At 31.1% G+C, this 16,375-nt stretch overlaps 1 protein-coding gene across 2 annotated transcripts; it reads right to left on the reverse strand.

Annotated features, from left to right (window-relative positions):
- Positions 1–915: 915 nt before the first annotated feature.
- On the reverse strand, positions 916–15,165 carry LOC134684138 (uncharacterized). Of its 2 annotated transcripts, none has more exons than XM_063543420.1 (8): positions 15,061–15,165; positions 12,341–12,521; positions 7,727–7,927; positions 6,611–6,723; positions 5,294–5,381; positions 3,854–3,958; positions 2,895–3,004; positions 916–992 (listed from the first exon to the last, which is right to left on the reverse strand). In XM_063543420.1, the coding sequence occupies exons 1-8, from the start codon at positions 15,076–15,078 to the stop codon at positions 978–980; spliced, it is 831 nt and encodes a 276-aa protein (XP_063399490.1). In that variant the 5' UTR covers positions 15,079–15,165; the 3' UTR covers positions 916–977. The 2 variants fall into 2 exon arrangements, with proteins under 2 accessions (XP_063399490.1, XP_063399489.1); XM_063543419.1 differs by having other exon boundaries at positions 12,329–12,521.
- Between the last annotated feature and the right edge of the window lie 1,210 nt (positions 15,166–16,375).

A 16,375-nucleotide genomic window follows, 5' to 3' on the forward strand; every position in this document is an offset into this window, starting at 1 on the left:
AAAAATCTACTTATAATCGGGTTTGTACTACCAGGACTATCACGACGGGTGCCATATGTAGAGCAGGATCTGCTTACCTATCCGGAGCACCGGAGATAAACGCAAGTTTAAGGTAGGGTTCTTGTTGCTAAATTTTTAGTTTTTTTATATTTTTTTAATATATCTTCGCATCACGATGCTAAAAATACAACATTTTCAATACTTATTTAACAACCACATGCACACATATAACCTTAGATTAGCTTAGAGCGAAGCAGTCCATAGCTTTAAATAAAGCTAACACTTGTGAACATTTGCTTGTCTGTTAATCTTTTTTCTCTTTTAGTTATGCTTATGCGTTTATTTTCGACTTACGAGTCTGAATGGCCTTCTGGTATCTTTCGCGTCTCTTTGAAGGAGCAAAATTTGTGCATTAGGTACGAGCATAATTTTCTATTGTTTCATTTAAGTACAAAACCAAAAAAATGTTAGAAAATGTGGTAATTTTTTTTTTATCTTACTGCAGTTCAGTTAGTACGACGGCTTTGTGAAAAATTGTGATACTTTAATATATAAAATAATACTAAACACACATTCTTTATTTTGAAATATTTGCACTGCCTTGTATAAATTTAAAAAAAGAGGGATAAGGAAGATGAAATTTGTGTATGTGAAACAGTATTTTTTCAATATATAGAACACAGTTGGTAATTTCTGGTCAGTCGTCTTCTATATTATGGTCATCAGGCAAATACATATTATTACGTGTTTTGACGTATAAGCTGTTATGTCTTACATGACCTGGCTACTTAGGTAATTATATTATCCATGATTATAAGTTTAAAACAAAGTCATTGTTGTTTGTGATCTCGGAAATCACAAACGTGTGTTGCAATGACAAGAGAAAATAATAACATAATAATACAAACTAGATGATTCAAATTTAATCTTTTTATTACACGACGCATCCGAAAACTTTTCCACTGTAGTATACACTTTTATGGACAGGTTTTCTGAAAAATAACATTGTTTAGAAAAATGTATATTAGCTCATATAATCAAATTACTTTTAAAAGCAAATAAAACACTTTGTATATAAAGGCAATTTATATTTGATTTTAATAAAATGCTTTGACAACATAACTAAACCAAAATGTAATGGTACAACAAAAGATGTTAAAATAAACAGAAATCATTCGAAACTACATTATCCTTGATCCACTTGACGGGTGTCACATGATAAACACGATTTGCTTACCCTACATGAACACATGTTATCATCACTAGTTTTTGGTAGAGTTTATATTGCTCAGTTTTTAAATATTTTGTAGACTTTTATTGTTTTCTTTGTTGTTTTAGTTCACCATGTGTCGGTCGTATGTTTTCTGTCGTATGCCGTCTGTTTTGTGTCTTTTGTCGTCATCATATGTTGTCTGTCGTATGCCATCTGTTGTGTGTCTTTTGTCGTCATCATATGTTGTTTGTCGTATGCCGTCTGTTTTGTGTCTTTTGTCGTCGTCATATATTGTTGTCTTTGACAATTATGTTCTCATAAACTACTAGGCCAAGTTTAATAAAACTTTAATAGAATCATCATTCTGGGAATTTAGTTTAAAATATTTGTCTGATACATTAGTCTAGCAAACAACATGGTAGATAAGGCTAAGACAATAACACTCAAAACCCAGGAGTAAACAAAGACTAAAAAAAAAAGGACATTAATATTTACATCTACAGTTATAAATAAGAAATAACACAAACTCCACTAAAAACCGGAAGTGAAATCATATGCTCCGGAAGGGTAAGCATTTCCTTCTAAATATTGAGCATAGTGATTAAATGCAAGTTTGGTCTTTTATCTAAAAAAACATTAGAGAAAATTTATCTGGCCAAAAAGTGCCTCCAGTCAGTTTAGACCAAACTGGCATATTTTGTTAAAAGAACAATTGCCCTTACGAGACCATGCCAATAAGTCGGAGCTTAAGACGCTACAAATCTTGCATGTCTTCAGTGTCCAAAAATTTTGATTAAGTTTGAAATTTTCTCAAATAATTTAGTATGCATATGTGCAAAAGAGAGCACAATTCTTCTCAGTCATGTTTTTACATATTTCATCAAATGAGCCAAAAGAAAGTATCAAAAGGTGTATAAGACACATTTGCAAAAGTGTAACTTGGAAATTATCTGCCGTTACAAATTATTTTGCCATTTTAGAAGGGCGTTCCGATTTTGAATATATATTGGAGTTCGGAAATTTTGTTATTTAACTTTTTGTTTTTTTAGGGCCTAAAATTTATGAATGCCTATACAATTATTTTGACCAGTATTATTTCTACCAACTAAATGAGAAAATGCTTCAAAAGTGTGATTTTTTTTATAGATATATGAATATTTCTTTTGTGAATAAAAATTATACTTTAATGACTTCAAAGGTCAAAGATATATTCAAACTCAGTAACCGAGGACAGAATATCTAGGCCCTGACAATAAAAAAAGAACCAAAGTGAAACGACAAACAACAGTCTACAAAATACAAGGACAACTAAAGGCTTCGTTTCAATGAAAGCCACCCAAACGGATGGCGAGCTCAGGTGCTCCAAAAGTGCCCCCTTTGTGCTTCTTTTGTTAGTAAAAAATCGATGATGAGTCTCATTCTTAAAAAACGATTTTCGTTTAACAAAAAAAATAAAATTATTTTAATCATTAGAGAAACAGATTTTTACATAGTTACTCGTGGATTATCGGATTTATCCGATCTTGATATTTAAATTATAAATTTTAAAGTCCTCGCCCAGGCTCGGACTTTAACATTGATAATTTAAAACTATCTCGATTGAATAAATCCGATAATCCACTGGTTTCAATGTATGAATCTATATTTATCATATAATTTCAAAAATAATGTTCCTACTTACCCTAGGAAATTCGCATATATATTGATATTCGTTCTTACAGGGCTCATCATTCCAAAAAATTGGTTCTCCGGGTTGAATACCAATACAGTCATTGTTTTCAAAAGTAACAGCTGAAAAAAAAGAAATAGAGGTAGTTTTGATAGACTAAGCCGTTGTCAAATATATACCCAATAGCTTCTGTAGATAAGCAAGAAATCGGTTAAAATTCATCCTTCATATATTATTACATTTCAAATGACTAGATTTAAATGGTGGAGGATGTATGTATAGAAAAAGACGCATACATTTTTGAAACATACGGTATTACTCCTTGTTATGTTCCTGTAATTTCCTTTGGTTTTGTTTAACCTTCGTTTGTATTCCTTATCGATTTATGATATCAGAACATCGGTAATGTACTGTTGCATTTTTTTGTGGTATCAGTATCGTTGTATAGTCCTTCGACTGATATCAAGTTTGCTGTACTGTTGTTTAATGTATTTTCTCTCGCGTACTCCTTTTAAATGGAAGTGATGAATGTTATTTATTAAAACCAGTTTAATTCGAAATTTTGCAACCTCGGGACAATTTAATAAAATTGAGAATGGAAATGGGGAAAGTGTCAAAGAGACAACAACCCCACCATAGAAAAAATAACAGCAGAAGGTCACCAACAGGTCTGCAATGTAACGAGAAATTCCCGCACCAGGAGGCGTCTTTCAGCTTGCCCCTAAACACATATATACTAGCTATAGTTCAGTGATAATGAAAGTATAACGAGTATTTTGACCTCGTTGTGTTTTTTGTGTTGTTGGTTTACTGTTACCCGTATATCTCACATCAATTTTATCCATAGATATCAATCTCTGAAATCAAATGTCTTCTGTTGTTTTCATTTATATCGAAGTATCTTTTGATTACACATACATGACATTATTATTATAAACAGTACATTTTAATCAATATGTTGTTTTACTTACTGTTACCGAAGGGAACATTCGTATAGTCAAAAACACCATTTTCTACAGCAAATACATAATTTCCGTCACTGCCAGGACTATATGCACCAGTCCATAGGGTAGTCGCTAAAACGAATAGACTGATAATTAGTTTCATAGGACTTGTAAGTAGATTCTTAATCCCAGTCAGTTAGCAAATACTTTCTGAGACTTGCCAAAAACTGATCCCAGAGTATTAGATGAAAGACAACTGAAACGTACATAAACATACGTTTTACTGTCCTCACAAGCTGACCTGTATGATAGTTCTGTATCTGAACTCACTAGCCACATGCTTTCGGGTTCTCAGATTATTTAATACTGTTAAATACTTTTCATCTGTGTCACTAGCAACAATTTCTGAATTTTCAGACGCTTGATCAAATACGGTTATCCCTTAAATTATGATTTTGTCTAAGTATAAATATGTATTGTATATGCATTTGAATATTTCCAATTAGCCTTTCTTTTATTTGCCGCATAGTCAATTCCTCTTTTCCATATATCATTGCTGTATCTGATAAAAGTAATCAATGTAAAATGGCTTCTTTTCAAATAATTAGCTATGTGTAAAATGGTTTTAAATGTTATATTAGCGCCGTTAATTTGAGTAACTAATGAAAATAATCCTTATATGTAAGTAGAAATTTTAGAATTTTAAATTAAACTCATAAGAATCTCTAGAATTGAGAGATGAAATGTTTTAGGATTCTTAATTCATTATTGAAGACTTTCAATAACAATGATACTGTTTGTTTTGTGTTGTTCCTTGTCGTTTTTCTTAATTGGCTTAAAGTGTGGTGATTTAGAACGGGAGTGCTTAATATGATGGTATCTCTTCTTGTTATCATATCCATTTTTATCTAAATATTGGAAACTTCACAAACAAGTCTTATGGATTCTACGCATATTGTTGTTATGTACCGGATATTGTAGAATTTTAAGAGCATCCTCAATATTACATTATTTTAGACTTGAGTAATTTTCTGGGAAGATTCACAAAGACGGTACATATTTTGTGTGACACTCTTCTACTAGCTTTTAACTAAGATTCCAGAAACTTCATTAATAGATTGTAACATGTTGTTCTTGGCAAGCTATGCATAATTTATTTGTGACCTAAGCTTGTTAAATCCAATCCTTATCTGTTGTTTGAGCACATTTCTCCCACTTTTTGAGATGAACAACCATCAAGTCGGAATTACTTGATATTTTAATATATAAGATGGCAGTAAAATCAAGAATTACAAATATATTTGTGTAAAAACATGTCGTTCAACTGATTGATGTTAAAATGGAGTATTTAATTTTATAATTTCTTAAAAACTAGTCAACGATATGCTTCGTCCAAAAATAGACGCTGCATGTTGCTATTATTTATAATGATAAAAAAGAATATCTATTTACTTAACAAAAACTTACAGCATAGAAACTTTTCAAAGACAGCCTTAGCTTCTGCTTCAGTATTTGGTCTCCATAGATAAGCTCCTTGGGTCATGGTGCATGTCGACTAAAATTTAAGAACAGTTTGCACATTTAAATAAAGATAACAAAACACATAATACATGTTTGTTTGAGTTTACACCGGAAAAACATAATACAAATAACGTAGCTTTTAATTTATTGGTACTGCAATTAAGTACTGTAAACCAACTTATTTTCATGGATATTTTTTTGCGCGAATTGCCCTTTCTAGCCAAATTCATGGCGATTCAATATCCCTATTTCTACTTTTACTTTGTATAATTAGACAAAGAAATATTCAAATAAACTCATCATAAATACCAGGACTAAAACTTGTAGATACGCCAGACGCGCGTTTCGTCTACAGCAGACGCATCAGTGACGCTCGAATACAAAAAAAATAAAAAGGCCAAAAAACTACGAAGTTCAAGAGCTTTGGGGATCACAATTCCTAAAAGTGTTCTCTGCCTGAGTTTCAAGTCAAATATCAAGTTTACGCGAATCTATATTCGCGTTATTTTTCTTCTCGCGAAAATAGTTTTACTTGCGATTTTTGTCAGGTTATTTTAACTCTGGGTTTCATTATTTTCGGGGCTTCTAAATTCTGCAGCTTTGGGAACAACTATGTTTTTGTGGATTTTTGATCTCATGGTTTTGACAAAGCCTGCTTACAAGCCTAAGTGAATGTTTAGTTTGTTGAGCATTTAAATTCGAGCTTCTGATATACCCATGAAATCCCAAGAATAATAAAGAGTCATATATTTTAACATTGAAATGATAATGCATAAACTATTGGTTAATATTCGATGTATTCAATATGAATGTTTCTTTATCGAAAGAGCTGATATACAGGGATTAGGTTTTCATGTATTTACATCGATATTAGTTGATACTCGAATTATGTTTTATAATTCGATCATGACAGATAAGTTTCTTAACGGTAATTATTTTCCTGATACTGACTAAGTATTCACCTTACAAAGATACCTGAATTAAAAAAATATATATATCATGTTTATGAGCGATTTAAAAAAAATATAAGGCAAACTTGCAGTATATGTTATCTCGAGGGGGTTATAGATGAAAAAGGCACATACGTGTTTCGCATTATTTATTTAAATTTTCAAATTCATAGAAAACACAAACATTAGTAAACATGAAAAAGATAGATCCTTTTGCACATTCTCTCAGAAATGTTTGCTTTTATATTTCATTACATATCAACCATTCAAATCAAAAGTACATTAAATCTGATACAACATAAAACATACTTACCAAGGCATTGGCCCATTCTGCGTCCTGTGTACTGTGAAAGTAGCAATTAGGACTTATGGTTTGGTCATCTAACAGCATGTATCCTTCAGGACAATTTGTGGGAACACATGGTGCTATTTATATGACACAATAAGAATTAAATGTTAAAAAATATCAACAACATTAAAAGGGACGAAAGATACCAGAGGGACAGTCAAACTCATAAATCGATGAGCTAAAAATGAAAAAGACAAACAGACAAACAATAAAGTAAACATGACATAACATAGAAAACTAAAGAATAAGAAACACGAACCCCGTTTAAAACTAGGGGTGATCTCATGTGCTCCGGAAAGGTATACAGATCCTGCCCAGCATGTGGCACCCGTCGTGATGCTCATGTTACAGCAGATCCGGAAAATAGTATAATTCAGTAGATCGCATTCATGAAGGGAAGGGGATTGTAGTTACGACATAAACTGATAATATCAACAAATAGTAATGGGTTAAATGTACAAAATTGACAGGATGAATATGCAATGTATCATTGTCACAAAGAAGACTACTATTTCGTTGAATGAAACCCATGGTATTTCGACGACATACACACAGTGACAAACATGTATAAACCGTTTTACTGTATAGGGTTAGCTGTATATAACTAGATATGGCAAAACCGAATTCGTTAATGAAAAATATTAATGCATTCTGTCTAAAATAGTATACCAAAGAAGATAAACGTATTATTAAATAGAATGACCAATATACAGCTGCATTCTCTCAAAATAATATGATTATTGTTATTAGGGGAGTAATATGCATACATTATATGTATAAGCGTTATCGATATATATTAAGTAAAATGAATATAACCAGACTTAACAAATACAAATGATATGATTTAAGTTTAAATATCTAAGTTGTTATAAACGAACAAGCAGTAAATAAATTAAGGTGTGTTAATTAAATACATTCGACTGAACACGGCTGCATTTCGACGCTTCCTGAACAATATCGTAATTAATTTTTTTTCTATAAACTCTTTAAATTTAAGTTTTGATTTCCAGCCATGTTCGTGATATGACTTTTGAATAATTTTATTCGGGAATGGTCAGCTGTTTATTAAACGATACTTACTTGGTAGTACAGCTGTTTGTGTCGTTGGAACAATATTCGGAACAGTAACCTGAATATTTGTTGGCGTTATACTTGTTGTTCTACTATTAGCAGTACTCATCATTGTCATCATCGCCATTGCTACAATCGGTAAAACCAGTGTTAACAGAGGAATAGGAAACAACTGCAGAAATGATCCTGTGCCACGTCCAGGACCATCCACTGTAAAACAAATTAAATTATGATTTAATGTAACACAAAGACGTGGTGATGACCATTTCACTACTCTACTGATGATAGAAAATAAAGGTCCTCGTTAAAAAAGATACGTATATATACATAATGTACACGGAGGCTAAATGTTATAATTAGAACAAACATGTTTTATAATTATACGAAGTAACTCAGTCACGACTTACAGCCTTTTCTGCGGGTAAGGAAGGGTCTGACTTTTTTTTTAATTTCAAGTGATTTCCGTAGATTTCACTAGGGTAACATATATTTTCCCAAAAAAATCACGAAAAAAATACTCTAAATTAAGATTTCAGATCCGCGCCGTATTGATACGGTTCAAATAGTTCTGTCTTTAGTTTTCTTTGCTGTCAAATGGTCTTTTACAAACAAAAGATTGAATATTCCCCCTTGATATCTTTCGCCTCTCTTTTAACTTTGAAAGACAACAGTTGATCGACAAATATTTAGTTTCGTATGCGTTGACTTCGACATAACTCATACAAATTATTATTGTTTTTAGGGTCAATGCCATTGTAATATTATCCGGATACTGAACAGCTGACATTTCTTAACAACCAGGTGTTGATTGGTTCATGCACAAGGCATATTATTAATGCATGAAATTCGCAAAATATTGAAAAGTAAATTGCAAATCAGAAATCCAAATTATAACATGTTTTTAGCGAACACATATATTTTGCTATATGAAAGTCTTATTTTTAAAGTTTGATTTTAGCAAATTCTGATAGATTTGAAAAAAACATAAAAAGTATTCAATTTTGAAACGAAAAAAATATTTGTGTCACCCTACATTTGTTGATTGATTAATTCTTGTTAGTTTAAAATGAGATATTGGAAAGTTTAAATGCATCAACTGCGGTAAAGAAAATGTACATATTTGTCAGTCACGATATTATGCACATATGTGTCAGTCACGATATTATGTACAAATGTGTCAGTCACGATATTATGTACAAATGTGTCAGTCACGATATTATGTACATATGTGACAGTCACGATATTATCTACATATGTGTCAGTCACGATACTATGTACATATTATCATATTTACATAACTCTTTATTCTGAAACTTAGGAATAACTTACTTCTTTTCACAAATGTTTAGATTTTTTTCAAAGTAATTCTATTTTAAATGTTTTCAGTGAAGACAAAAGAAAAACATATGTATACACATATGTTTTAGTCCGCACTTAAAAAAACTCCTCTCCCTGTAATAAATAGTAATTACCATTCGACTGCTGGTAATACAATATTCAAAATTCAGAATGGAAATGGTGAATGTGTCAAAGAGACAACAACCCGACCATAGAAAAACAATAGCAGAAGGTCACTAACATGTCTTCAATGTAGCGAGAAATTCTCGCACCCGGAGGCGTCCTTCAGCTGGCCCCTAAACACATGTGTACTAGTTCAGTGATAACGAACGCCATACTAATTTCCAAATTGTACACAAGAAACTAAAATTAAAAAAATACAAGACTAACAAAGGCCAGAGGCTTCTGACTTGGGACAGGCGCAAAAATGCAGCGGAGTTTAACATGTTTATGAGATCTCAACCCTCCTTCTATACCTCTAGCCAATGTAGAAATTCAAAAGTAAATTAACATACACTATTAAATATTGACATCAACACTAAACACTTCAGCTGACCAATATGTGAAGTTGTGACAAAAGTGACCATTAACGAGTTAATTGACTACTTGTTAAAATATATTGCAAGGTAAAACTATGTACATTCTAAGTTATATTTTGTAGAAATCAACAATACAACATATCTAGTATTCCATCGAATAAAGTCTCTGCTACTTAAACAAGATAAAGACGTTCTATAATTACACATCAATTTGTGCATTGGTACTGTTTCTGTACTTAAAATCTGTAGATCTGAAAATGTACTTTTAATATTTAGACAGTACTATTTCTTTACTTAAGAATTATTGTAATATTTAGACACTAAAATAGAGTACTTGATTTGGACTTAAAATATTGGTATACAAATACTACCAACAACGATCACAGTTTTCCATGTTTGAACATCATAATTTTATGAGATTTGAAAAAGACAAACTGTCAAAATGCTGAAAATATTACTGTGCAATCAAAAATCTGAAGTACTTAAATTTCAAGTACAAATAAAGTCCTGTAAAATACAGGTACCTAAATATTACAGTAATTTTAAAATCACAAAATAGTACTGAATATCAAAAGTAGATTTCCAGTACTACATATTTTGTACAGAAATAGTACCTATGCAAAACTAGCTGTGTTAATACTGCATCATAGTTAAAACACAGTAGTCGAAATAAAAGTACATCAGTCCATAGCTTTTCACTACCATAAACAAGTCTATCGTGCATTTCACTTTGTAAAACAAATGACACAATTCAGGTTTGCTTCTATCTATTAATGTTTATACAACCAACCAAAATACAACCTCAAAACAGGACAAGACATAACATACATGTTTAACTAAGCCATTTATCAGTAAGTCACTTTCGGTCAAAATCAAAAGAAAGATGACAAGGACAACTCTTAATTAAACAGGCATAACGTTTATACATAAAATGCATTTAAAACAATTAAAATGTAAAGGACAAGTGTGAAATATCATCTTTATCTATTGTTATTAGAATGAGCACTTAACATTCGAGCTGTTTTAGAATTACCACTCCATGCAATTATCAATCTACAAAATGAATGGGAAAAAAATGTTCTGCATGTATGTCTGCATAAGATAATTTCATTGTTTTATTATAGTAGTTTCAGTGTAGACTTCAAGGAACACAATAAATCCGAGTATCATATATATCAATATACGTCATTACGTATTTATTACTTAATTTTGTAAAATGAAAGAGAAGATGCAAAGGACAAAATAAAAACAATTCATTTGTCTCATTGCAATATCATGACAAAAACAAGAAAAAACAATTCCAAAAAATCTTACAAAAACAAAAGATAAGAAAACACGAACGCTACAATGAAACTGGTCTGACAACATGTTCTGGTGAAGCCTTGCAGGATGCTAGTTACACCTTTTCGTGCGCATATTACATAATGCATATCGCGATATGTCTGAGTTTATTATGTCACTTTCGTTATAAAGAGGACACGACTAAAGTTTTTAACAGCGTATCCGTAATCAACACTGGTAAACAAAAGTATGACTAACACTTCAGTTAAGGATGTATTCTTCTGACCTTTAAGTCTCGTTCAGTCTCGTTGAAATCTCGTGTTTGGATTATTTCCAAAACGTGTGATACAAGTGGAAAATATCAAAGAATTTTAAAAATATTATAAACAAGCAGTACTCTCTGAAAAAATTGTGTATTTACAATGAACGGTTTTTGAGTAATCCAGTTTTCAAATTTAATGACCAATCAAGTCAGTATTTTAGCCAAAATTTTGAGAAAAGGGTGAGGGATACAAGAAATGATTTTACAAGAATCATGAACGTCCCATATAATTTTGATCTTTTGAAATTTCTTCGATATGTATTTTTTTAATCATTCATAACCAAACAGTTGAAATAATATGCATTTTGTTCTAAAAACTAAGACAAATCACAAAAATAAAAAAATGACAGCATGGAAAATTTTACACAAAAAGCATTAAAATTTGATAAAACTTTCTTATATTTAACTTACTATAGTTTTTTAAGTAAAATTTATCCAGATTGGTCCACTTCATCTTTATTGAAAGTTTGAAAAAAAGTGTATTTGATGAACAGTGATTTTTTTCACGATAATAGCCCCAAAATAGGTAAAAATCGATGAAAATGGGAAAATCATCAAAACTGGGCATTTTCAAAGGGCTGTAGCAAAAAAGAAGTTCACCACCATATGATTTTTTTTTCACCAATTATTTTGTTACAGTCTTATAAACCCAAAAATCAGGTTAAGAAAAAAAGTTTAATTCTAGATATTGTTGGCCCCTCAAAGGTGTACATCCTTAACATGCGGACGAATAAAACACTGGTTAACGAAGGGATTACAAGATGATCAACTTATTTGAACTCGTACTAAAGCTTCCTGAAAGGACGGAAACCATACATCAAGAAAATAGTGATTGGAAAAACAAATTAAACAATTCCCTTAGGTTATGGCATGTACTTAACAAGTGTTCATCGGAACGTCAAATGAGTATATTTTCGTTTGTGTTATTTCCTATGTAAATTGTCGTAAGATGTAAATATTATATTTTTTTTAATTTTAATTTTAGCTAGTGCTTTTATGTAAATATTCTTCTTATAGACAAACATTTCCAGGATGGCCTTTGAATTGAAAAGTCTTATAATAGCTATTTTTTTATACATTGATATTTCAGTTGCACTGTTTTTGTCTTGTACCAATTGAAAATAAAGTTACCTGCAGTTCTACCTTCATCGATAAGAAACAATTCTTGTTGTTCTTCCTCTACATCCTGTCCCATAATTACCTGTCGGGGTATTATCTGCCTAGGTATTTGTCCTGGTATTAGACCAGGTACCTGCCCAGGTAAGAACTGTATTACGCATGTACTTTTAGAAATGAAAACTACTGCCAGAAGAATCATATATATCTGTAAATATAATAAAACGTCGATAAATATTTGATCTTATTTAATAAGGGGGTTTGTTACTTTAGTTGTTATTTTTTAATTGAATTTCTGAAATGCTGCGAAACAACATCTTTACCACATCAACACAAGCTCCGAAAATGTCAACATCAGAAAAAAACAAATTCAATATTGTTCACATCGCACTGAACAACACACAAAAGGTCATAGCATTACCAGGGGAAAATATCACTAAGTGCATATGCGTTAACGTGGTACATATTGGTTCACTTTTTTTTAAGTTGCAAGTTTCCGTCCAATGTGTGACACATGCTTTTAGTTGCCAAACATGAATTAAGGTGAGTTGTACAAAGACAAATACCAACAACAAATCAACTCATACCAGAGGTAAAAAAACTCATTATAAATACCATGCTTAATTTTGTTTTAACGCCAGACGCTCGTTTTGTCTATACTAAAGATTCATTAGTAATGCTCGAAAACAAAAAAAGTTCATCAAGTGTCAAACGAGAAACCTTATCATTAATAAAAAAAATCATTCTTTTGAACACCGGCCACCACAAACAGAATACATTTATATCATTAATAAATTTCCTCAATTAAATATATCCCTACTGAACATGATCGACCTAGACATCTCTCTAGACTAGAATGTACAGTCTACATACATTAACTTACCTGTATCTCTGCCCTGCAATCTCATTATCAAGTGTTTATTTATATTCTGTTGATCGCTGCCCATTAGTATCATCTTAATTTGAGTTTTTTTTTATTTTCCTGAGTATAGCTACGACTTCATTAATCATGATTTTTGGTAGACGTAAAAACAGATGAGATATAACTGCTGTCATTGACTGCATATGTCATGTCTTTTACTCATTGTAGCTAATAACAAGAATTTGATTGATTGATATATTGATTAATTGATTGATTGATTACTTTATTGGTGTTTAGCTCCATTTTGAACACTATTGTGATATTGTAATAATAATAATAATAATAATAATAACATTAATAATAATAATAATAATAATAATAATAATAATAATAATAATAATAATAATAATAATAATAATAATATCAATGTCCATTAAAAAAAGCAAAATTAGAAGACATGCTGTAGATTGTATAGTTGTATTTGAAATATATTAGGAAACTTTCCAACCATAAACATATTAGCAAACTGTCACTTTCAGCCGTATTTAAGCCAATCAATCATACTGCATAAGTAAAGGGAACGTATATGTTTTCCTTCAAATGAGTTGCAAGTTTATCTTTAATATACACTTAAAAGGAATAACCTTATGTTAGGAAAACCAAACGACTAAGCAAGTCAAAAGAGTATAATTTTATTCCTAAACATCTAAATAGAAAACGCGATGATGTGGTGAAGATTTGCTGAAAACATATGTTAAACTATCATACCGTTTCAGTTTAAACAGATGTTTACCAATTGTATCATGAGTGACGTATTTGTGACATCGCGAATATGTAAAAACCTGTGTTTTTGCAGAATTCTGCAAAATTTGTGACTGTTTTCTGAAGAAAAATAATTAACAGTGGTGCAATCCTTCGCCCACATATATTTGATTTGATATATTCTTTGTTTATTATATTATACAACTAAGTGACTAACACTTCAACGGGAAAAGGGTAACGCAAAAAAAATTTTGAAAAAGGTAAAATATTCGACAATGTCTAGAAAAAAAAATAACGTAAACATCTTCTGCTAGTTCATGCTTATATATCTATAGATATCAAGGAGATTTACAATTGTATTATTATACTTTCAAATAAAATACATTTAACAATGCTTACACATCAGATGCACTTTATTTTTTGGGTTCCTGGCTCAACTACTTTTGAATTATAAACATAAAATCTTTGCTGAGTTTTTTTTTCAAAAATAAATTTAGAAAAACCTAATATTTCACCTTTAACGTTGATTCATATAATTCGAATATTGGCGTATTTATGCCGTCGCGTTAGTCCTAGAAATAATTTGTCTACCGTCCTTTATTGCAAATTGCAAGATGTATCACAATATATGGTGAGGACTTTCTTTTACATGTGGTAACCTATTGTCAAGTTCATTAAGATTGATACGGTCAATATCATAGCTTACAAAAACTGTTTACTACGATCAAAACAAAGCAAGCGAAGTCAAATTTCAGTTAACACATGTCTGATAAAACGACACAAAAGTCACATCAAAGCAAGCCCTGGAATGCCATGGCACAACACTACTGCTTGAAACTATTTACAGTTCGTTTATTATTTCTTTCTGCTTTTATTTTACTGAGATTAACAAAATTATACCGAGAGCATTCGATCTTTACAAATATGTCGGTTATAAAATGAAAAACACACTTAACAACGAGAATACATTCCAAATATTGAAACGGGTTTTAGATTTTTAAAAACGAATTAACTTACTTTTATTTATTTATTTTAAAACCAAGTTAATAAATATCTATGCCATTAAAAGCAAATAACAAAATCGTTGAACAATATCTTCTACGTTATACAGTGATATACACACCTGGATATATTTAGCCATCTTGTTATCCTATAGTTCTTCCGTACAAGCTTTAATGTATTGGTAAGTTAGAAAGAATATTTAAATCATTGATCTATGTGATTGCAATGCCGATGATTTTCGTATTAACCAATCATTTTGTAGAACAAATAAATCATCTGATAAGGATATCTTAATTTGTTTGATTGATGTATTTATACTTCCAGAGAAGATACCAAAATAAAACATGTGGACAACATTCATACACTATCACTGGTGGTAAGCGGATGGTCGTAACTAAAAGTTACGATTATCCGGAGATGGGAGACAACTCTAGGGATAGTTTTTCTTTTTCGATTTTCGTGCACTAAAAGGTTCATTCGAACCAAACCGCTTGTCTCGTACATACTATTCGGCAGTCCGGTGATGTTAAACCCAAATTTGATGCAATAAAACATTCCAATTTTCGTAAAATAGTCATTCAAAAATTCATGCATGATGGTCGTAACTTTAAATGTGTGATGGTCGTAACTTCAACTAAAGTATTTTGGATGATAGTCGTAACCGACACAAGATGGTCGTAACTTTGAAATTGCTCAAAACAATATTATTTGTTACACTGGTAATGATATGCAGAAATTAAGCTAAAGTTAATTAAACATACACATTTCTGATGGATTTCAAACGCTCATCATTTAGGAGCAACAGCGAAAACTAATCAACTCGCATTAAGCCAAAACGAATGTTAGGGTTGAGAATTAATATATTTTTTACTGTACGTTAAGGCATGAAATTATTAAATGCACGTGTATTCCCTTATATTTGTTTTTAGTGTTTTTTTATTTACGTCTTTTATCTGCAATCATGTTGGCAGATGAAATTATTAAACGTACAATTCTGAACAATCATCTTTAAATCATCTATTGCAGTTCTTATAAGTCTTTGAGTTTTGTTTACTCCTTGGCTTTAAATTGTTATTGTTTAATAAACTATTGGCCTTCAAATATTAGTCTTTTGGTCGTTAATGAGGAAATAGAATCCACAAGGCACTTCTGAGTCAGGGTTGAGTTCCATATCGTAGCTGCTATGTAGTGCTACCTAAATTTGACGATTGAACATGTAGCTATAGACTACTAGTAGTTGTTACATAGATATTGATAGCGGCTACTTAGCTGCTACGATTTTGAACTCAACCCAGGATTTTATAACGTGTTGTCGTTATCTTTTATCGATTATATAACGATTATATATTGCTGTATATCATTGATATAAGTTACGACCATCCGCTTACCACCAGTGACTATAACACTAGGTTAATGACATGAGTAACATAGAACAC

This window comes from Mytilus trossulus, chromosome 9, assembly GCF_036588685.1.
Source record: "Mytilus trossulus isolate FHL-02 chromosome 9, PNRI_Mtr1.1.1.hap1, whole genome shotgun sequence".
NCBI classification, from domain to species: domain Eukaryota; kingdom Metazoa; phylum Mollusca; class Bivalvia; order Mytilida; family Mytilidae; genus Mytilus; species Mytilus trossulus.

Excerpts from the sequence above, each read along its gene's own strand:
- LOC134684138 (XM_063543419.1), bottom strand. Across the intron at positions 3,959-5,293 it reads CTTTGAAAAGTTTCTATGCT|CGACTACCCTATGGACTGGT; the intron begins GTAAGTTTTTGT and ends TATTCGTTTTAG. Across the intron at positions 3,005-3,853 it reads GAATGTTCCCTTCGGTAACA|CTGTTACTTTTGAAAACAAT; the intron begins GTAAGTAAAACA and ends CTTTTTTTTCAG.